The sequence below is a fragment of the Nyctibius grandis genome, chromosome 6 (assembly GCF_013368605.1).
Source record: "Nyctibius grandis isolate bNycGra1 chromosome 6, bNycGra1.pri, whole genome shotgun sequence".
Lineage (NCBI taxonomy): Eukaryota > Metazoa > Chordata > Aves > Nyctibiiformes > Nyctibiidae > Nyctibius > Nyctibius grandis.
In genome coordinates, this window is record NC_090663.1 from 57,153,266 (window position 1) to 57,177,759 (window position 24,494).

The window sequence follows — 24,494 nt, forward strand, 5'->3', positions numbered from 1 at the left end:
AATGGCACATACAGCAGAGAGGTATCCTATGACAACTGACAGGAAAAAGGACCAAAAATCTCTTGACAGATCTTTTCTCATTTCTCACTGTTTCTAATTTCCATTTTTAAAACAAAAGGATATGCCATTACTATAGCTAATGAGAACAGAAACAGATGCAGTAGACAAGATATATTATACAAAAGATATTAATCTTTCTGCTTCAAGGCATAAACTGAACACTAATTGATGGGATTAGTAAACAACAAATTCCCCTGAAGACAGGTTATTGTGTAGTCATTCACTACAAGCAATTTTCTACCTTCTCCTGGAGCAGGTGATGCAGCACCATCAAAGCCAGGATCCTGGCCTAGATGAGCTCCTGTAGTGATCAAGTATTGTGATTTCTATGTTACAGATCGCAGGAGATCCAGCACAAACACAGACACAGGGGAGCCTATAGAGCAAGAGAGCTATCTCCTCTAAAGCAGAAAGATCTATGAGCAGACATCTTCAAAACTGTGGGTCAGAACCTACTTTCAGGCTGTTATCCAAAAAAAAAACCCCAACAACTAAACCCAAAAATAACCCTATCCACATGTGCTTCACTTTAGGCTTGCAGCAGTCTTGGGACTACTTATTAGATGGGACTGGGCATCAGCTATGCTAGTATGACTCCGAAGTTCATTTCACTGCAGGCAAAAGAGATGTTTTTGTTTTACAAAGATCTGACCGAGACTAAAATTCAATTCTCTGCTTAACATTGCTATTAAAAGACACTAACAGTAACTGAAAGGTCTTCAGATATTTTTAGATGTCCCATCCTGCACTGCTTATCAAGAACAGTCAAGTTTTATTTAAAAGCAAACAAACTTTTATTCACTATATCTGGTCCCTTCACAATCAAATTTGTGGTTTTTAATGGGATTACTCACTCGAAACCATCTCCCTGTAACAAGCCAGACTGCATTTATTAAGGTAGCTGTCAGACAGCAGATGTGAGCACAACTAGAGAAATCTCTGCTCCTCATCGCCTACATTGTGCTCCCTGGCACCATGCACAAATGCTAGAGGCAATCACAGCAGCTCAGGAAGCACAGGATGGAGCAGGGAGAGAGGAATGGCTAACTCCTAGCAACAGATGGCAACCCTTCTACACAGCTTAGCCAAAAGTCAGAGGGAAGACATTTTATTTCTCCTTTCATTGCTGGGGCTTTATTTTTAATATGTGTTCTTTCTTAAGTTTTAAACTTAATATTCTTGACTGACCTTGGTTCTTCTGCCTGTCTATCTTTAGAAGGAAAATGATCTGAAGAGGTTTCCTCCCCTTTTGCTCATGCCCTGGTCTTATTTTGAATTTTTCAATTATAATGATTGGCACTTCATGAAATTGTCTTCTGGAGCTGTGAAGTAATTTTGTTTATACAACTGAGATACAGAAGGAAGGTAGAGAAACAAGATGTGGAAGATTTCAATTTCTTTTATTTCACATCAGTAAGCTTGGAGTTTACTGGTGAAAAAGGCAACATTGCTCCTTGCATCAAACTCATTGATCAGCTGCGTGACTTTAAAATAAAGTCTACACATTCACTATGAAACCACCGACTGAAATCCTGACAAGGCTCACCCGACCCTGCTCTCTTTTAAGGTAGCTAATTTGGAAGTTGCCCAATTTATGTGTGTCTTCCATCAAGATCTTCAGGACTGCTGCTTGTTCCGTTCTTCAGGGTTATCACATTCCGTGGGCACAGCGACATCCGCTCTCATTTGCATCATCTATTGCATGATGGAATATACAGGAGTGTCCTTCACTGTGCCACATTTAGTGCAGTTCTTCCCTCTGATTAGAGTATGCAAGAGTAGCTCCTACCTAAAGCTGTGCAAGCTCGGCAGGGGTTCACATGGGAACACAGGAACTGCTGTACAAGATCAAACCAGTGTCCATCAAGGCCCAGACCCTGTCTAGCACTCGCCCAATGCCAGGTGTTTCCAAAGGAAGCACACATCTCTATTAATTTAGCTCACAGCTAAATTTGTAGTTTAACCCAAGACAGCCAAGAAAATCCTGAAGGTTGGAGGTTTATACTCATGCTATTTAATCCTTAGTCATGTAAGACCTAGGTTCTTACAGATACTCATGGAAACAGGCTCTTGCCAGGTACTGGTCACAACAACGTGTTTATTTTATAGGTGAGACCACAGCTCAAGAAGGCACCCCTCCTTGCAAACCTCAAAGTCAGTGATGCTTCCCCAGACTAAGGGAGAGAACATTTGATCACCATTGAAAAAGCCGATGAGCTTCAAGACAGAAACCTGCAAACAGTTGTAAAATATTCTCATAGGCTTGTCTTTTTTTTCAGTTATATAGGTCTATATGCACACACACATGTGTATATGTAGAAACACATATATACACATAGATACCGTTTTCCCCACTGTAGCTACTTCATGAAGCACATGGACCTTTCCATAAGGTCAACATGAATCTCTCATGCCAGCCAGGGATCAGAGCCTGGCAGCTGCTTGTCATCCATCTTGCCTCGAATGACAGGCAGAATGAGGATTAGCTCACAGTGCAGGAGCAGGAAAATGAGCCTGCTGGAGTGTTAGTCTAGGAAAAGAGAAAACCCACCGTGCCACAGGCACGCTAACACTTACAGAAAAAAACCTGCCTCCAAGTAGCGTTTATTGCAAGCCACCAGAACCCCAATTCACCACAGAAGGATAATGCTTTTAGGGTGACTCTCCTGCTCTCACATGCTTTGATAGATATGAAATGGAATAAATAAGAATGTCTCGGAAAGCTCTCCTAACCAATATGCTAGGCAACACAAAGAGTAATATTACTGGGTTGTGAAGTCTCTCAAATGTCTGTGCTACAGGTTTCAGAGACTAACTGGGGAAATGTATTAGGAAAACAAAGGAAGGAAAAGAAAAGCGGAATTTGCTGGACTCTGAGAGATAACAGATTTCCTGTTTCAGTTTGACTGTTCAGAAGTCGTTTCATATTTCTGCAAACGAACTGTGAGCTAAATCTTAAGTTGCTGGAGATACGTGAGCTGTGATGGTGCACCTCTCGCTGCACTGGTTCTATTTAGGGTAGCGCTACAGGGACCACAATCTCACCTCAGTGGTGGCTGTATATCAAGAAAAAGAGCCTGCCTTCATTTCTGATCATAACACCCATTTTATAGTTTCCTGTATGTCCCCTTCCAAACTACATCAACACACGGCAGGACTTTTCAACCCATACACATTTACACAGCACACATGAAAATAAATATAGGGTCTCACAGGGTTTATTGAACACACTCCAGTTACCGATTGGCCACAAAAGGAAATGTCTGCAGCTAGTCCTTACTGTGGGCTATTACTCTCTGCTGGAGTGCTGTAAGAGTGCAGCAGTGGATTTAAAAAATAATTACGTTGCACACCAACTTGTGGTACCCATATGACTCCGACTATATGAAGCAACTTCTGTGGCCCATGCAGTCAGAAAGAAGAGGCTTTGACCAAGCTGCAGCCCCGCTACAGAAAGTGAAGTGTCTGGTAACACAGTCCTGCAGCAGGAGACTATTACAGCTGGGTGCTGGGTGTCACCCACCCCGTTCTGCTCCTGGGCACTTGGGGAAAGGGAGCAGGTAACAAGGGAGGACGTTACAGTCCTGCAGTGTTTAAGCCCTTCTTGGTGACTATTCAGTTCCAAGTGACCTAGACGACACTCAATGAGCTCCTTTTTAAATGTCCTAGAAGTGGTTGGTTTCCATGAGCATGAAGAGCCTGGCATGCTGGAGGGGGGGCTGAAAAACTGCCATGAATCAAATAAGCAGCTGGGGTCTGTGCACCCAGGAAGAGATTACCACCATGATAGGATGAGCCCTGCTGCCCCTATGGCCAAGGCAGCCCGCTCTCTGCTCTCCTCCCCTAGGGAAAGAAATCACTTCTCAAAGTCTCCATCGCAAGTGAGGATCACTTTCATTTCACTTCTGCAGGCATACTTCAGCATACTTGCTCAGTTTGGCAGACAGCAGAGCTCCAAGGACGCTTCTCCCTATACAGGTTAACCTATCCTTCTATTCCCTGTATGACCTCCTGAGTAACGGCTATCACAAAGCACATAGAGGAGGTTTTATGATTTATAAATCAGATTACCATGTGACTTTGGTTGTCCACAGTTGCATGAATAAGGAGGCAGGTATTCCCTCCATAACTTGCTGGAAAGAAAATAACTACATATATAGCTCCTTCTACAAATTAAATAAAAATTTTTTTGGCAGAATTAGATGTTGTAAAAAGGGAGATTTGGAGGCAAGATGAATAACAGGGGATGCCCTCTGATTTTAATTTTTTTTCCTTCTGCAGCAGAGAGTCCTTTTTCAATGCTGTTTGTAAGTGTCTTTAAAACACAGCCAAAAGTAATAGGAACACAATCAATACTAGATATGAAAAGAGACATCTCTTCTGTAGCTGCAATTAGCTATTTTCAAAGAGCAGGCTATGAATAATGTATGCAAAAGAGTGGGTGGAGGGATTACTTATTTTTTCTTCAACAGATTATTTTAGTATGGGTGAAAGACTACCAAGCTAAAGAATAGTGTTCAATATCATGCAGTGTATAAACAGCTGTGGCTTAGCACATAATAAAAGCCATTAAGGGGCTGAGCCAAAAAAATGTATCTAGCTATAAGGAGGGAAAAGAGGCAAAGTACCATCTAATCATTGCTAGATTCACATTTGCCATTCAAGCCTTTGTGCACGAGTCCATTCTGCAGGCTAAGATCTCACCTTTCTCTTCATTAGGTTTTTCTAAACTGCTTCAAATGGTATCTTGGCCTTTTTAGAAACTTTTTTATGCCAAGGCTGTCAGATCACTCAGTACACATTAAGATCTAGAATATGAATTGGCCATACATGCAGATAACAGGTGAGAAGAACAGGAGTCATCCCAACATTGGCTCTGGGTGGCCCTCGGCATGGAGTGCCTGGGGCTGAGCAGGACAACTGTGAGCAGCTTACTTCTACCTCGGAGCAAGGAGGGGTGAAGGACACCAAAAGCTTTGGCTCCATCCTCTTCACCTCATGGACTAGCCAAGCCCATGAAGGGTAAAATAAAAATTCATCCTCATTATATTAGGAGAGGAGATTTTCGAAGCCAGGTGCTCAGGCACCTGTCCCTCTGCTGAGCCAATTTGCCACCTTGCTCCTCCGCTTCCTTCTCCTTTGAGGCACAGGTCTTTATTAAGAGATTACCTCACACCTTCTCTGCCGCACCAAACTCATGCTGGCACATTTTCCTCACTTCTGGCTATGATTCAGCATCCCCCCAGCCTGCGGGCTTGCTGCAGAGTGCAACTCTTGGTTAGAAAAGCAAAAGTCTGAGCTGGGTTTGTGGTAAAGTTTATCCTTGGCTTTGCTTGCATTACCTCCAAGTCAGCAAATAGCTTCAACGCAGTAGGCTTTGCATAAGCATATTACCACAGGTCTTTAGTTATTACATTTTCCCCTCCATCAATGCACAAGCAAGTAAAGGCAGTCTTTTACCTCATGTTCTCCTCCTGTGAACTGTCACATACATTTCATAGACTCTCCCTTGTGGAACGGCCCCCGCTGGGATCAGCAAGCTTACTCCTGTGGAACAGAAGAGACACAAAAGATAAAATGGAGAAAAAAAAGGCAAGTGGGCCTGTGAAGAGGAGTGACAGGAGAGGCAGAAGATGAAGGCTGTGATGCCCGATTTTCACCCAGCCTTGCCAGCAGACTCTAAATGACCTCAGCAGCTCAGGAGAAAAAAACTATTTACTGCAACCCTGGCACCTCTGGCAGTCAGCCGGTCTGTTCTTACTCCTCTTGTGCATCAGCGCTGACATACGGATGTGAAGAAGAGGATTTTCTGCCCTTCCCTTTTATTTTATTTAAAGAGTAGACAGATGGTTACACTGTTGCTTACCTTTTAAAATGATGGAAAAACGAACAACTGACTAAAATTTCCAACAGCTATAACGGGACATCTCTCCCCAGGCAATTCTTACTTAATTAAAATCAGGAAAGCAAGGCAGTGGAGCACTGTCCCAGGAAGCAACAAGAACTAGTTGTTCCCTGAAAGATGGCTTCTGTGACTGGCATCTTGTCTTTTAATGCACTCAGCTTCTAATTAGACTACCAGGGAGACAAAACTGGGCTTTGTGGTATTTTGAATGTGCCTAGTCCTGTAGCGTGGCGCAAAAATTCAGGTCTCCAACCCTGAAAAAACATGTGGGCAAATATGCTCTGTGCCCTTTGCAGTGATGATTACCTGCACACTTGATTACAAATAACTGTTTCTACATTACTGCAATTTCAGAAACGTAGCAAGTGACTCCCCAGAAAATAGAGGGTCCTGTCACCACAGGAACGAGCTATTTCACTCTGCTGGACGTGTCTCAGCCAGCTGTCTTTGCAGATGTGGATTAGCTGGGAAACAGCAGCAAGGATTTTAATACAGTTATTACTACATAGCTGAAAACAAACCTACAGGCAGGTTATTTACTTATATGCATATGCACAAGAGAGGCTTTATAGAAACCTTGCATGGCCCTGTCTCTGTTCTTTGGCATACGTGGTTTGGTTACGCTGGAGATCTCTCATGTGATGGTGTACAGGGGCTCAGTCCCATACCTGGCTTTGAATGGGAGGGATTAGCTAGGAAAGCATTTTCCACGAACTCCTTCAGACACTTGTTTCTTTACAGGCCTGTTACAACCTTACCTGTGCATGTTCTCAGCTGTAACAGGGCAGGTGTAGTGTAAATGAAGGGCTTTCATCATATTACTAGGAGGGTATACATACATCTAGAAGCTGCACAGAGGAATACACCGTAGTGGTAGACAGATTGATGTATTTTACGAAATTTATTTTAATCATTTTGAAGGGATTACAGCAATAAATAACCATTTTTTTCTTAACAAATTGATATTAATATATGTGTATTAAATGTGACTAACAGACTTTGCTGACAATGTGCACCACTATGGCATAAGAAACCCAAGTATTAATATCTTCCTTTAGCTGCTACTTAGAGAAATGTGAAATCCAGGATTGTATAGCATAAATTTTCAACAACACTCACCAGTCAGCACCAAATTTCTTTAAGTAGTTCAGCTTTCACTCAGGCTTTTAAATTTAATAGCTGTTTTTGCCCCTGTTCCATGGTAGCTCAGAGAGGAGAGCTACTGCTCACCAACCACTTTTGGCTGCTTCCTGGGCAATGTGGGTCTGCGTCCTGGAAGGACCAAACCACCTAGGTCCGGGGTCACGCAGGCGTTTGCTTTTCCATAATATCAACAAGCAAGAAAAGATCCAGCAAAAGAGCAAGAGACAAGGGTAGGCACTATCTCCTTGGCCAGGGCACTGTGATGTAAAATGGCAAAAAGCTGACCACATAATGTAAAGGAGGGAGGCAGAAGCGCTGTGAAACCTTAAGCTATCGCATCAGGTAGTTGTGAGCTGTGGTCTCACATGCGCTGTGGTCCTACCTGGAGTCAGAGCTCCAGAGAAACCAATGCAAGGGGACTCCCTGACCCCTGTGTAGCCTGCATATCCCCTACATCCAGTGTTTTATGCATTTAATTTGACCCCATTTCAGATGTTAATGTCACTCTTGATTAGCATGCCAAACCTACGGGAACATCTAGGTGCTGAACTTCCTTTGAACATCAACACTTCATTAGGAACCAAACAGCAGTATGGCTCTCCTAAAAAATCCATCTGCGAGAGCCGAGCTCTCCCACGACTGTCCAGGAGCCCCCTGGATGCTTTGAAACTGCCTCCTGGTGCCTGGGTGGCTTGAAGGGGGCCCAGCAGCCTGGCCTCATACCATATGAGAAAGACTGAGCAGCACTTCACAATCACATCTAAAGGCACTTGCTGATTGGTCCCCCTCTTCCTAGTTGCAAAACAAGTCAACAATATGTAGAACAAGGAAAGAAATATAGAAAAGACACTCTTTGGGCCTTATTTTCCTTGGGTATTTAACATGTGCAGGAAAAAAAACCTTCCAAAAATTAGTATTCTGCTGTCCTACTTCAATACCACACAGTCTGCAATGAAGTGGAAGTGGAACAACCAATTTGGTTTTTAATTAATTTGTCCTTTTTATGTGTGATGACAAGATTGAGGCTTTCTGGCTTGGAGTTCCTTTTCTGGAGCTGCATGAAAGGAAAAGGTCAAGGATGCTGAATCGCACTTCATACAGGGAAGCTCTGAAGCCTCGCATGCCTCAGAAAGTGGCTAAGAGCCCTGCAATAGTCTGTTAAAAAGGTGTCCAGGACTTCGGGAAAAGAATACTTGAAGTATCTTAGTAGACCTGAATGGGGGGAAAAGACATGTTTGTTCTGAACAAAGAAAAGGCAGAGTCCCAGGAGTGACCTTGTTTTTTCCTGCATAAAAGCAAGCTAACTCCACTGAAAAACACAAAACAACCGAGCCTTTAAGCCAACATGGCTAGTGCTTACCTGAATTGGGAATTACTAGGTGACCTCCCAAAGAGTTGAAGGTCCCAAATGCAGTGCACGATGGGTCTGTTTGCCGAGCAAGGCTCTGGTTCTTCACGTTCAGAGTCTCGTTCTCCAGCAGGGACTGTGTAATCTGCGGGGACAGCTTGGAGGAGAAGTCAGAGAGGTCATCCTGAGGAGTGACTGCGCCAGAGGTGTTATAAACCTTGATCTTCAGGTTGGGCAGCGGGTCCAGGATTGGAGAATTGGTCATTGGGATTTTATCAGAGACATCATGCAAGGCGTAAACAGGACCCCTGTACATGGCTGCAGCAGAAGTGAGGTCTGGTGGTACCGCCAGGAGGTCTGCATTGGAGATGACAAGGAAGAACTGTATCACTTCTCTATTCTGTTGACTTTCTTCCGGGTAACAATTTGTGTGTGCATTCTGCATTTTACCTTTCATACCAAAGGTTAAGATACACAAAGTCCTTGCAGACTGACATTCGTCTCCTTTTCCATGCATCTCTCCAGCAAACTCCCAGGGCTTGTATTGCCCCAACTGCTATGGAATCGAATTGTCATACAAAATTACAGCACATTTCTGCTCTAAAGATTTCTCACTAGGATTATTTTTCCAGGCTGCACTCAGATTTCAAGCATGACATGCTTAGCTTCAGGGCAAGATGTTTTCCTTACTCAGTAGATCTAGTTTTACCAACTAATACCCTCTCCCTAAATGCTAAGTGACAATCATTAACCAATTTATCTAATTGGCTTAACAACAGCATGCCTGAAATAAAAGACAGAACAAACCTATGAAATCATCGTGCCCACAGCTTCCTGCAGTGGGGGATTAGTACCTGCATCACCCTTTTTGAAGATTTCTTTTAAAAGTATCTCCAGAAAAGAAAATGACACTTCTGCTGATCTTCCACATGACAACTCTCTTGTCACCTTAACTCTTATTTTGATTTATTCATCTTGCACACATATTGGGAAAAAAGGAACTCTTCAGCCTAAATATGGGTCTTGAAAAAGCTAGCACTACCTTCAGAGTGTTTTTTTCTGGCCAGTGAAGTGTGGAAATAATCAAGCTGTTATGCACCAGTGATAAAAATGGTCATTATTAAATGATGTCCTACTGCAACTTCTTCTTTCACATTGTCTATTGAAAGTACAGTACTTCTTAAACTACTATTTATGCCTGTGGAGACAGGGCACAGTAAAAAAAAGGCTATTAGTGAACGAAGGGAGGAAGATGTGATAGAATGACTGTACTGTAATATCACTCCTGTGATGAATCCTGCCTCCGTTGTTTCTGTCAGAGCTTTGCCTTTGCTTTAAATTTGAACTGGACCTGTATTTCCATAAATGTCTCTGTGTTTCACTCTTACATTCACACTCTCTCTTCAGAGGTTAAATTCCTCTGCTTTATGCTCTTGAGCACATCTGAAAAATGCCAGTCTGAGTTTTGAGCACTTGACCATCAGAAACAAATAGATATAATCTTTCTCCCTTTTATGAAGTGCCAACAAGCATCCAGCAAATATCATTCATGCAGCCCAAGAGACCATACCCATCTCCCTGAATTGGTCAACACGGAGTGAAATGACAACTCACCTTGCCTTGCAGCCTTGATGTTAACAGGCTGAAATCCCCCATTTAGCGCCGAGGAGTCGATAATATCTGACTCAAAGTCACGGTGGTTCTTGCGATAGACAAACAGGGCCACAACCACGGAAATAGCCAGGCACACGATCACGGCTATGACGATCCCAACGTAAAGAGCAACATCATCTGAGTCAGGAGCAGCTAGAAGGAGAGAGGCCAGGAACATTGAAGAAATGTGCTCCTCACAGGGACTTCCAAGAAACTACATTCTTATTATTCTCATTTCCTGCAGATATTTACTACCTTTTTTATAGGTTAATTTAAAATCTATTTCCAAAGCTACATAACAGGTCTATGCCCTTTTGATGGAAAATGATATTTGATTTCTCTCTAACTGGTGTTCTAACTCTTTCTCTATCTACTCATTCGTCTATCTAGTACCTAGGCTGTGAACTACTAAGCATAATACATGTTATAGGCTTAGTCTCATGAAGCAAATTCACCCTGTGAAATAAAATAGTATGTCTTAGTGATATAGTGTCATAATATTGGTATTCAGTGGTTCATTTGATAACAAAAAAAAAAGTTGTGGGTTTTTAAACTTCAGAAGCCTTATTTTTTAGTAAAAAAAAAAGTCAAACCCCCCAAAAAGTCCATTTTCTTTGTAACATTTAGAATATCAGGATGTATCTTTGAGTTTGCTTTTTTTGAACTATAATGTGTCAAGCCATTTTTCCCTTCCATCCATTTCCCTTTAAAAAAAAATAGTAAAGCAGAGAATTCTCATCACTGGCATTAACATATCCGTATTTAGATAAAAGCCGAAGCAAGCACAAGAAATAATGTGGTAATTTACGAAAAGGAACCCAGATTTATTAGAGCTGTCTTGTGAGAAAATGGCTATGATATTTCTACTGGCTGCTTATACCATATCTCCGGCACTAATTCCAGGCTAATCTCTAGCATCATTATCCACTAGACATTTTTTTCCAAAAGGTCTGAATATATGACCAAAATTTGATGTGTTTCTATACAGTGAAGAATCCCAGTTTTAGAGATAGCGTAAAGAACAAAGAAAGTGCAAAAACAAAACAGACTTTTTTAGTACCCCATTTTTATTAGTTTGAAACATGTGAAATAATTTTTATTTTATTTTTTTGCTCCCTGCCTTCTAGCCATTTAAGCCAGGCTGCCCTCCAGCGCAGAGGTGAGAGCTGGCAGATGTTGAAAGAGACTGATCAACCTCTGCAAGCTCCCAGCTATCAGACCTTCAGTGTACCAGTCTTGAAACATCACATTTTTTTCCTCAGCAGTTCAGGAAGCAGATCTCTGAGTTCCAGCTCAAAGAAAAGTTACCCCTCCACCACATTTCCTCCATTTGCTAAGGAAATCTTAATGAGAAGAGGGCTCATCCTCTCCAGTTTCTGTCTCTGAGGCAGCATCTTCTCCCATTTTCCTCATGCATAAGGGCCATTATCAGTCTGTGTCAACTCACTGACAGCAAAACACTGCAACTGCTGTCACGTTATTCTGCCGAGTAGGTCCCTCTTTGCCTAGTCACACAGAGCTGGTGTAACAGTAAAGCTTGACCCAAGGAACAGCATCAAATTAGTATCCAGGAACGTAAAATCAAACATTAAACTTACAAGAAAATCCATATTCATTCTGGGTTCTCTGTTCAGTTGAAATAGGATAAATGAAACCTTAAAAAGAAAGAAATTAAACAAAAATGGGAACAAAATCAAATTAATGAGAACAAAAAAGGGAAGCATGAAAAAAGGTTTAATTAAAGAAAGAAGGAAAAGAAACTGATGGCACTTTAAAATTCTGATACAGCACAGAAGTATGATTTTGCATCCCCTGTCTCTTCCAGAGCCTTACTAAGAATTAATAAGCAGGCAGATTGAATTTCTAAGCCAAAATCGGTCTCGAGTCACTAACTTTGGAGTGCTTAAAGTCTTTCTTTTATTGAGCATAAACTCTAATGGATCTAATTTATTTCAGACATCAAGGGTCATTAGCATATGGAAAGTCTTTTTTCCCTATCCCTGCCATATGCTTTAATTCCCAGGACATGTTCAGTGAGGCTCTAAACAGTTTTTTTATTTAATTATAGTAGCTCACTGTTGATCTAATAGAGCTAAAGGAGACCTGTCATCGCTGGTCAGAGGTTAAATACCCATTCGCTGAGCAGAGCCCATGCACAAAGCCCTCTCTCTGTATTTCCCTGGAATTATTTTATCCCGTCTTTAATGTATGTTCAATAGGGATTCCTCAGAGAGCAAAGAATTTGTCAGCAAACGGGAAACTGAGTGGCTTCTCTTCGAAATTATTACAAAATCAATAAGGGCCCTGAGGTCATAACATTATTTATTTGAAATCTCTGTGAGCACCGTATATCGACAAAATCATAACACAATTTACAGCTGAATTTCAGAACGGATAAATAAGAGAGATCGTTTCCTTTGTCTCTTCTTTCTGCAGCTCCTACAGCACAGCATGCTGGAGCTGCTTAGTTTGCGCACGAGTCCTAGGAACTCGCTGAGCACCTCCCAGCTGCTTTCCATCCATATGGGAAACAAGTGAAATGCTCCAAGTCCCATCTTGCTGGAAAGGTAAATGACAGATCCAAAGTAAGCGGAGGAGTAGCTGTCAGGGATGGGATTAGAGTCAGTGTAAGACAGAAGGTACCTCTCCTCCACCACCTTCCCTTCAGTGCTTTTGAAGGGAATTTCACCCCCTCTCCTTGGATTGCACTGCAAGGAGCTCGCACAGCCAGGGACTCTCTGCAGGTGAAATGAAACTGGAAAATGCACTCCTGGTGCACGCCTAATGCACAGGACCATGCTACAGGCAGACTGGAGTAATAATCCCCAGCTCCCAGAAATGCTGAGTTTGGGTGCTCGGCATCTGTTGCACTTTACATAGCTCTTCCTGCTGGGCTGCACTGCTTGGTAATGAAGATACAGTCTGTCCCAATCACAGGTATAGACATACCTCCCCTCGAAGTTGCCAGACATTAACTATTGCATAAATGCTACCTTCACTGAAATACCAGAGCAAGAAGAGCTACTTTTTGATGATGATGTTTTTTCTGAGTCGTCATGGGACAGATTATATTGCCTGTAATATCTATTCAAAACTTTTATTTCACAGCAATAATTCCAGTCGTACAATTGCTTTTAGAAATATTATGCTCTTACATTCATTTATTTGGTTCTTTGAGGCAAGTTCACCTATGTGTACTCTCAACACACATACTCAATCTTTCGTAATAACTGCTTCCTACTTCTACTAGTGTACTCCAGGTATTGGCCACAAAAAGTCAGGCGAGCAACTTCTGAAGGCTTGAGTGAGTGCTCAGCAAATCTGGGCATAAATTTACAGTACCCTAGTTACTCCCCACTTACCCCCCAGATGAATGCTGAGGCCCCATATTTAGTCAACTTAAATTTCAGCTATAGCCTTATGCCCAATATTTCCTTTGGCAAAATGTCTCTGGAGACCAAAAGGTGGTCAGCAGGAAATATGAGGCACAAGGACAAGGTGGAATTTAGGCTGGTTGCATCTCCGAATGCCTTTTTGCCTCGTACTCAAATCCACTGGGAAAGTTGAGGACATCTCCCTGCACTTCATGTGCCCCAGCATGTTCTTGTGGGAGCTGGCGTGGGGCAGCATGTGTCCCCTGACTCTGCATCACCCATGGAGCTCGAGCTCACCCGTGCATAGCCAGGAAGGCTATTTCTATGTTCTCATGTTGCATTTCAGCTGGCAAGTTTTGTATTCAAGGTTGTGTGCCATCCCTGCCACGTCTGAAGTGGTCTAGCAACTGCCACTCAACAGGCACAAAGGACTGGATTAGCTGTGATATTATTGAAAGCATTCTTTCCTCACAGAAAAATGGAAATTCAAATTCAAGTCTTTTCAGCAAAGTAAACAAGTGTGGTCCTCAAATATTCTAAAAGAAATTTACCTCATCGCAACCTCTTTATAGACCCTCTTTGTCACAAAAACTTATTTGCGTCTTACAAGTTTGCATAGATTCTCTTAACGATAACTACGGAGAGCACCCTTGCAGCACTCCATAACAGTGACACCAATTTCTTCAACAGAAATGTTTTGTGTATGTATTCAAAGGCATGTCTATTAAAACAGGAGGAAGAGGCGAGGATACTTCTTGCTGCTTCTATTAGCCTCACAAACCAACATGCTTAGTAAACTGAGCTTGATTTTATTCTCCTGTGTATGCTGTGAACTGAACCAAGCACCCAACTCCAGCCAACTGCTTCCCTGCAAACACAGCCTGGCTTGCACAAGTGTCTGCGAGGACACATTTTCAGTCTGAGAAACATACGTTTTTTACATAGAAGAAAGGCATGGCCTAGGTAGAAGGGTTAAGGGCTGCTAAGTGAGATGTCAAGTTGTTGAGGTGATGGCACTACACAAGCTAGGCTGTGGTGATCATAAAACACTCTTTGCTCACAGTATGTGGGCAGGCTCCCCTGGCTGAAGCTAGCAGAGACCTTACCTTCGGTTGACTTTCAGCATCCCAGCCAAGTCGGTAACCCCAGTCATCCACTGGTCAAATGCCAGCTCCATTTGCACTTGCAAACTAGGCACATTTGTCAGAGATCACTCAGACATGGCAACTACAGATGCCTTCTGCCATTTGGGCAGGACTTTTTAGAATAGAACTACTTTTAAACACTCCTTTGTCATGAAAGTGCTCTTCCAAAAGGAAATGGGCATTGCATTGGCAGCGGTAAGGGGAAGGCTTGCAGCCATGCGCTGGTGGTGGTGGCTGGGCAGGAGGTAGGGTTGCTGCCATGCTTCCAGCACAAGAGCACAGATATTGCTTTAGAAAGTTGGCTTGCACACTGGTCCCTCTGACTACACCTTTAAACAATGAGAAAGGACATTTTAATCAGATAATGATGCAAACCTGCTGGGATTAGTAACTGAAATAATGAAGAATGACTTCTCTCCTCTCTTCAAAGTAACTGCAGTGAAAAGAGATCTTTTTCTTGTGTGTTTTTTTCCCCCCCCCCCCCCCCTCCTTGTATTAACAGCGCTGCTTGGCAAGTACCTGAGGGACTTCTACCAGGATCATAAAAATTTTTAACAAGGGTGAATTTAGAAAGGTGCTGGTGGATTTGACTCTGGGAAGGCTGCTGAGGCTGCTGACTCACACTCAGAGCAGCTGGTTTCACAGTGAGCTACTTGCTTTGAGAAAAGTAATTTAAGCTTCTTCCTACAGCTTGTTGGGAGATGTACACTTTCAAAGGGGCTTTTGATGTTTTGTTGTGTAACTTACTGCTGGATGAGTAAAATAGCAATAATCATACTTTACACTTGCATAGTCCCTTCTGTTTGAGGTTCTCAGAGGCCTACCAAAAGTGTATATTTATTTCCCTCATTTTACAAGTACCTCACCCTATGTCATACCTGGAGAATCAGTGGGAGGCTTGGGTTAACGCACAGAAATTGCACCACTGTAATTGCACGGTAAATGCATTCATTAAAAAGCCTTTAATTAAGTTGATGTTTCTCCATGTAGTCTACTTCATATTCCACTTTAGGCTTGTAAATAATTTTTTTGTCGCTGTGGAAGTGCTTCTATTAAGTGTTAAAGGTGGGCTTTTTTAAACTAAAGCAATTATACTGGCACAAATCCTTTGCACAAATGCAGATGTATCATTGTAAAGGTGCATTATGTAGGCATTGCCTATTCTCTTTCTATAAAGCATGTGAAGAGCAATTTAAGCACCTTTATAATGATGGAACACACTGGGAAAAGTGAAGAAGGGTGAATATGTCAGATTGTACTGGAAAGATAAACCGGTCCAATGTTGGTATATTGATAAAAAGCCTGCTGAAGTCTTTTCTATTTAATTTAACTGAATTTCAGCATCAGTCGCACTTGCACTGGTCTGGGGAATTGTGTCCATTTAACTAAATAGATTTTGAAGCTCATTTAATTAGTTTCGTGCAGTTAGTGAAGGCAGATGATCCTCAAATGCTGGAAGTCCAGCCTGAGCATTCTGATCCCACATGCCTTGCTCTGACCTTCTGGAAACACATCTGTGCCAGGGACCCCAGGAGACCCAACGGTGGGTCTCTGTGGCTGAATGGCCTTCAGTGTACCTGCCTGTGTGAGATCACCTGCTTTAGGGGGTTAGCTTTGACAAACAGGCAGGCTGACCCTTTTTACAGCAAGTTTTCCTTGGGAGGAGTAGATAAACCTTCTGCCAAGTTGGAGAAAAATGAAGCATTTGGGAACAGAAGAATCTCAGACCTAGAAAGATAATTGGGCAGAGATTATGTCACTGACTCCCTTGAGACTGAAATCGAAACAGGGTGTCACCAAATAGTCACCAAAAGAACTTTTCTAAGCTCTCTTTTTTTCTGCTGGGGAAGAATCTACCCCTCAGCATATTCATGGGCATATATACATACATATTGTATTAATGGATATCAATTTTAGAGTGAATTGATCAGATTATGAAAATATTTTATTCTGTTGCTTGCAGAACATAATATATTCACATAAGAGAGAAAGAGAAATTCCCAGTTTTCCATTTGTATTTTCCCCAGCTACTTTCTCTCTTCCCAGCAAGTAACTAGGTAAGATGGTGGAGTAGCTGAAGGTGATCTTTCTGGGAACTTATTTACTAGGCTTATACAGTTTGAGTCATATTTACAAAAATATTTACAATTATCCTGCAAAGAAATTGCTTTATAACATTAGCTGCTGAGGTCCCAGTTAATGATACATATTTTGAGACTGTATCAAGGTCAGTGAGAGTTGGAGACATGCATTTTCATTTAATAAAGTGCAGATTGCATAAAGCACGCCATAACTGCTTGTTTCCTTAATGCATCATATTTTAATCCAGCACCACTTGCTTCTAATCTATAAATGCTCTTTACCCTCTGTGTAGCAGTTTCAAAAGGAGCTAAGGTCACGTAATTATGTGGCCCTTTTGAAAGCCTAGCCACATGACTTGTCTCAATAACATCCTGTTGCAATGAACTCAACAGGTTGAGCATAATATATTGTAACAGCACTTCTCCTTTTGGCTCCAAGTCAATGCCCTTAAATTGCCTATAAGAAAAGAAGAGGGCACACATTCAACTGCCGCCCTTCTTTCTCTACTTTGATGGCTTTATCCAGAGTAGCGACACTGAAGTAGGAAAAAGCTCTGGCTGGCAACAGGCTCTGAACCACAGAGCTATGATGGACCAATGAACAGAAACTAATTCTTACATGTAGATGCCTAAAATTTGAAGGAAGCAGTTCCCAGATGATTTAAAGTAGGTATGTGGTACACACATTGTGACATGAGAGTTTACTGGAACAATCCTTTGTTTCTCTGGGATATAGACACATCAGAGTTCCAGTTCAAAGCCTGCAAGCTCATAATTTTTTCCATACGCGTCCCAAATGACATGCACCCAGTTGCTTCTGTTCTTAATTCCCATGATGAAGTCTTTTCAACATTAATTCAGTTATCCCTGGAGCTGCAAAAAACTCTCAGACGGAATGTGCCCAGATTCTTCCTATATTTGCTGTTCTAAAGAAAGACCTTCACGTCTGCAGTAATGATGCTGAAGGTCAGATATGATATCAGGCATCCCAGAGACAATGCACAGTAATTTATTTTCCTTCTAAAGGACTAATTATTGTCATGTTCAGGGTGGGCTAATAAACAGGGAGCTTGAGGTTTTGTGACTGATTATTTACTTCGGTATTACAGAATCACAGAATCACAGAATGTTAGGGATTGGAAGGGACCTCGAAAGATCATCTAGTCCAATCCCCCTGCCGGAGCAGGATTGCCTAGACCATATCACACAGGAACGCGTCCAGGCGGGTTTTGAATGTCTCCAGAGAAGGAGACTCCACAACCTCTCTGGGCAGCCTGTTCCAGTGTTCGGTCACTCTCACCGTAAAGAAGTTTTTCCTCATATTTAAGTGGAACCTCCTGTGTTCCAGCTTGCATCCATTGCCCCTTGTCCTGTCAAGGGATGTCACTGAGAAGAGCCTGGCTCCATCCTCATGACACTTGCCCTTTACATGCTTATAAACATTAATGAGGTCACCCCTCAGTCTCCTCTTCTCTAAGCTAAAGAGACCCAGCTCCCTCAGCCTCTCCTCATAAGGGAGATGTTCCACTCCCTTAATCATCTTCGTGGCTCTGCGCTGGACTCTCTCTACCAGTTCTCTGTCCTTCTTGAACTGAGGGGCCCAGAACTGGACACAATATTCCAGATGCGGCCTCACCAGGGCAGAGTAGAGGGGGAGGAGAACCTCTCTCGACCTGCTAACCACACCCCTTCTAATACACCCCAGGATGCCATTGGCCTTCTTGGCCACAAGGGCACACTGCTGGCTCATGGTCATCCTGTTGTCCACTAGGACCCCCAGGTCCCTTTCCCCTACGCTGGTCTCCAACAGCTCTGTCCCCAACTTGTACTGGTACATGGGGTTGTTCTTGCCCAGATGCAGGACTCTACACTTGCCCTTGTTATATTTCATTAAATTTCTCCCAGCCCAACTCTCCAGCCTGTCCAGGTCTCTCTGAATGGCTGCGCAGCCTTCCGGCACATCAGCCACACCTCCCAGTTTTGTGTCATCAGCGAACTTGCTGACAGCGCACTCTAATCCCTCATCCAAGTCATTAATGAATATATTGGATAGAACTGGTCCCAGTACCGACCCTTGCGGTACTCCGCTAGACACAGGCCTCCAACTGGACTCTGTCCCATTGACCACCACTCTCTGGCTTCTTTCCTTCAGCCAGTTCACAATCCACCTCACTACCCCATCATCCAGACCACACTTCCTCAGTTTAGCTGCGAGGATGCTGTGGGAGACAGTGTCAAACGCTTTACTGAAATCAAGATAGACCACATCCACAGCTTTACCATCATCTGTCCACCAGGTTATGTCCTCATAAAAAGCTATCAAGTTGGTTAAGCATGACTTCCCCTTGGTGAAGCCATGTTGAGTGCCCCTAATGATCCCCCTATCCTTGATGTGCCTAGAGACAGCACCAAGAACAAGTTGTTCCATCACCTTTCCGGGGATGGAGGTGAGGCTGACCGGTCTATAGTTACCCAGGTCCTCCTTCTTGCCCTTTTTGAAGACTGGAGTGACATTCGCTTTCCTCCAGTCCTCAGGCACCTCTCCCGTTGCCCACGACTTAGCAAAGATGATGGAGAGTGGCCTAGCAATGACTTCCGCCAGCTCCCTCAGCACCCGCGGGTGCATCCCATCAGGGCCCATGGATTTATGGACGTCCAGGTTGCTTAATAGGTCCCTGACCCAGCCCTCATCTACCAAGGCAGATTCCTCCTCTATCCTGACTTCTTCTGAGGCCTCAGGGATCTGGGGCTCCTCAGGACAGCCTCCAGCAGTATAGACAGAGGCAAAGAAGATCTTCCCTGATCAGGTAGGTTAAATGGGGAGTCTCTCTTGTTCTGTCTTGAACAGGAGTTTATGATATTCTATAATTAAGATTGCAACTATGTTTTAATTTTAAATTAGATGTCTGACATTTTCTTAACACTGTTAGAAAGGTTTTGCCTGAGTTTAAACATGCATGTCATCTCTATGGGTGCGGGGGAAGATGGAAGGGTAGGATAACTTGTTGCTAACATTTGATGTGGATTAGAATAGGCAAATTTGACATTATGCAATCTTTTACAGTTAAGGACTTTGACCTTTTGGCTAAATCTTATGTCAATCTTTAGTATCTTAGAAGCACACAACCTTAACATCAGGTTTGTTATGCACGTTTGACAGCAAAAGTAAACACATGTCTAGCATCGCAATTTGCTAGATTGTGTACTTGCCAATTCCACGTTTGCAATGACTGAACGTTAAATAGACTTCCTGGGGTTTGCTTTGTTTTGCAGTTGTAGCAGTACAAGAGCAAATGGGTTACAGGAGGGCTGAGATAAGGACATGGGGCAGCACTGAAGAGGGGACACATGGCAAACAGCTAGATGAAGGAAGGGACAGCTGGAAGATGATCTAGAAGAGGGGATTGAAACTGTTAGGACTGCTGGAACAAAGGCTCATAGAAAGCATGAGTTATTCACACGGATGTTCAGTGACACATATCAAAATCTTTGGCAGGTCTATAAGCTCACAGGTAAGTTAACTTGTGTTTTCTGGCTTTCTGGCTTGTAACCTCAAAAATCCCTGAGACTCCAGAACCAGCTGATCAGCTCAGCGTTCGCTTCCCAAACTATAGAAACTTCCTTCCCTGACATGAGTTTTCATTTAAGGATGCTGCCAATGCTTTTGTTAGTCCTTTATGTAAAACACAGATTTAGAAATAGAGCATGCTGAGTTTTATTCCTGCTCCTGTCACTGACTCCCTGATGAGCCTTGTGCTGCTCATGTAAGCTCACTCTGCCTGACACCCTGCCAGGAAAGCAAAAATCATGAAATACACCCACCTTTGTGCATGGTAAAGAAAATATAAACACTCATTATTGTCACTGTATGGTTGGGGTTTTTTTTCCACGATGAAGTTAGTGTATCAGTTAGACTTTATTATAAGCTTGCATTTTTCTTTCATCTGAGTAACTTTTTTTTTAATGTGCAGAGAAATAAGGGAAGAATAAAAGAAAAATTCAAGGGAATTAAAAGAAGAATGAAAATTATAGACGGATGAGGTTGGGGTTTTCCTCCTCTCTGCATGGCTATAATATTTTTGAATACTTGAGATTTTTCAAAACAGCCTAGAGATCTTAGAGCACTTGCCTTTCATTAAAATTAATGTGGAGGTGGCTCTTTCTGAACTGACTGGGGTAAGACACAGCAACTTCAGTGTCCTGGGCTCTGCTTGTGGCTCTACACTTCTGCTTTCTCTCAATGCTTTTACCTGCTTTGAGCATTAGGTTTTCTAGGCAAGAGCTCTCAGTTGCAGAGGGCCCACCAGAGTGTGGATGCTTCTCAGCTGGGGATTTGTCATGTCGCTACAATAAAAATAAAGATGAGTCGCCACTCTGAGATGTGTGCATAAACTCCCTGGGCTGCTACATCATTACATAGTAGTTGGGTTAAAAACAGAATAACACATCATATCAAATAACAGTATTACAGAAAATTTCCTCTAGGAACAGATGAGATGCATTCTTCAAATGAATGAAACTACCCCTTCAAGGGCTCAGTGAAACAGGCCAGGTGGCTAAATCACTATGCTGACAGACTGAACGTATTAGAAGTTCTCTCTTGACCCACATGCTCTTAATAAAAGGTTTTATTTCATTCCTCTGCACACACGGGCTTCTGTTGTGGTCTCCCTTGAGTGAGCTTTGCTTACCTCCCGGACACTGGAAAACATTCCCCTGCTCTTTGCACACTAATCTGCTCTGGAGGACCAGAGGTCCTCATCAAAATGCTCTGCCCTCTAATTCTTCCCTGAATGCCTGCTTTCAAAACAAGCCAAAAAGGGAAACGAATGCTTATTCCATCAGAGGTTCTGGCATGTTATATTAAACAAGAAGGGCATGTGCAGAATATATATGTTTCAGAAAGAAAGAGATGTTAGTATCAGGTTAATCTTGCTTTCTACTCGAGATCTGTGTATTAACAGGCACAAGACTGGAAAAGGGCAGCAGTTAACCATTTCATGCACAAGCATGACAAACTGCATCTTTTTTCACTTGCTTAGGCACTATCACTGTAAGAAGTAACCTTATGAACTTCATACTGCCTTTCAGACGAAGATTTCAAAGTGCTCGGCAAATATAGATTTGCCATCACCATTTCACATCAATTCACTCTTGATTAGAAGGCAGCCTTTTTTTTAAAAAAGGAATGGAATTACTAGTCTGATAATAACATCTTCACCATAGTATAGGTGCCTTTTTCTCAAGTGGTGTATTCGCTATTTGAATTTCCAAGTACTTAAGCTACATGCAAAGACAGAACCAAAGTGACGTGAGAATTAGTCCAGAGCATTGTCTGCAATGATGGATGAAGATGTTTTGAATCTTTTCTTCCATTTTTTTAAGTGATAGTAGCACGTCTCAGTCTTTTCACACTCATTTATTTAAATCCAAAGCAACAAAGGAAGAGTCCACACTGGATCTGATGACTCTTGGCAATGATTCATGAGTGGAAATTGCCTTTTGGCCCTATTCAATGACGGATTTGTACTCCGTATTGTGAGACTGTATAAAGTAAACAGTTTTCACTACACAGAGCAACAGTACTATTTATGTAACCATATAATCCATAGTCCTTAAGCGATAGCATGTGCTTCGGTATTACCTTGCTGCTGTAAGATAGCTAGCCCTGTGTTTTGGAAAAAATTGAAAGCACAACTTAGCCAACCTTTTATGAAAAGCCACAGTGGTCTACTAAAGCTGAGAGTGAGCTAAAGAAGGGGCACTGGTTGTCTCCCTTTGACCATGCTAGTGCCAACCCTGCACATCACAGGTATGATTTCAGAAAAGATCAACAGCTTTACCAGCATGCACAAGCACCAACCTCACACCTATGGGCTTTCTGTACTTATTTATTCAGGACAGGGAGAATACAGATTTGAACACTGTCACTTCAGATCCTCAACAGAAAGGACACAGGTGACATGCTGTCTCCATTTAGCCTGTACCCAGGGCTAAACAATAACCAGTTGTTCTATCACCCAGTGGCCCCTCTCCATCCAAGAAAGGGAATTGGGAAAAGGAGGGAGACTCGTGGATTGAAATTTAAACAGATTTAATAAAATAAGAAAACCAATATCAATACTAATACAAAAGACACAAAATTATACTCAGCCCATAGAATGGTGGCAAGTTCCTCCAGGGATCACAACCATTGAGAAGAGATGAGAAAGAGGAAGAAGAAAGCAGAGCAGAGCAAACAGGGCCCCCCCCCCACCAGCCTTCCAATTTATGGTGAACGTGACGTTTACGTTACAGAATACACCTGTGGGCCAGCCTGGGTCAGCTGCCCTGGCTTTCACTGCTGATGGCCCTTGATCACCATACCATGGCTGGCCACAAACTGAAACAAAATGTAACAGAAAATTGATTCCATAAATTTTATCACCAGAAAACCAGGACACATGCTCTGAGCATGACAGCTGCATATCACAACTCATGTAATAAGCCTTCAACATAACCACGCAACACAGCCAACTCTATTCATAGGTTGTCCACCTCCTCCTGATTACCAGCAGCATTTTACACATAATGCAAAACAGCATCTGGCCTGCCAGAGACTTTTAGCACCTGTTTGGTACCACACACATGATCTCGCATGTCATTCCAGACTGGGCCCAGCAAAACACTTCCCCTCGTACTTTGCTTTAAACATATTTGTGATCTAGTGAAGGGAACTACTTGTGCTGAAGTTTGAGCTGGCAGTGGAGTGCTTCTCTTGCTTAGTCCTCACACAGAACACCCACCAAAGTCATTAGGTGGGATGAGTGGAGGGCTAATTGCAGTGTTTCAGTTTATAGCGATCCCCTGTGAGATGCAGTGCGTGCTTTTAAAAGTGTTGTTCCTTGCACTGAAGTATTTACCACGTCACTCATATTTCAAATGGGAAATAACGCAATATGAAGGCAATAATGCAACTAGTGTGGGTGGTAACCAGACAATTCTTCTTACATCTACAGCGTATTTTGTCCCAGAAGGTCATATTAATGCTATCACAGGAATTACAAAATTGTTCTAATGGGACCTGCTAGGCAATATTGTGTATTTGGAAATTTAAAATAGTAACGACCACGCTAAATTTTCACTACAGCTGCTTTTCTTTTTCAGTTCAGCCTCCTGTCTCTCTGCAGGCTCTCTAGTTTAATGACTGTTCATCCTTCCATGTTAACAGAAAAATACTAACTACTGGATAAGGAAGTCTACGTGTGTACTAGCAAAATCATTAGTCTGAATAAATGTGACAGCAGAGTTGCACGAGAAATGCCACAGTTAGTGGTAAGCACAAACTACAGCTTTAGGTGTAAAATACTGTAATTACAAGGGATGGAGAAAGCTCCACAGTTTTTATCCCCACAGAAATCGATAGTGGTGCAGACTGCTGCTCTTTGCTGGAGCAGGGGCAGTCTGATGAAAGAGCTTATTAATTTATCCAGCTGATGCTACTGTAGTGAATAATAGACTGGAAGAGAAAGGGCTTGTAAATTAGACTCATTCAACCCAACGTTTTCCAGGATATCTATTATGTACAGCTATATAGAGATATATATTTACAAGCGGGTTTTTGTCAAAGCAACAGCCTAGTGACTTCTGGTAAGAGGGTCTACCTACACTCTGTCAACTACACTCACGGTGCTAAAGTCAACCTTCAAGCTCTCACTAGAGACTGACACTAAGGAGGAAGCACCAGGGCACATACAAGCAGGATTTGGCTATGATGCAGGTAAGCAGCTGGCCAACCCATCTCCT

At 42.5% G+C, this 24,494-nt stretch overlaps 1 protein-coding gene across 1 annotated transcript in view; it reads right to left on the minus strand.

The window, feature by feature from the left end:
• The window catches only part of UNC5C (unc-5 netrin receptor C), a 273,678-nt gene that overhangs the window by 15,332 nt on the left and 233,852 nt on the right, over positions 1-24,494 (minus strand). The window contains exons 8-10 of the mRNA XM_068403228.1: positions 10,071-10,262; positions 8,469-8,813; positions 5,526-5,607 (exon numbers count right to left, since the gene is read on the minus strand). Coding sequence (XP_068259329.1) covers positions 5,526-5,607; positions 8,469-8,813; positions 10,071-10,262 — 619 coding nt within the window. The remainder of the gene's footprint in view (positions 1-5,525; positions 5,608-8,468; positions 8,814-10,070; positions 10,263-24,494) is intronic.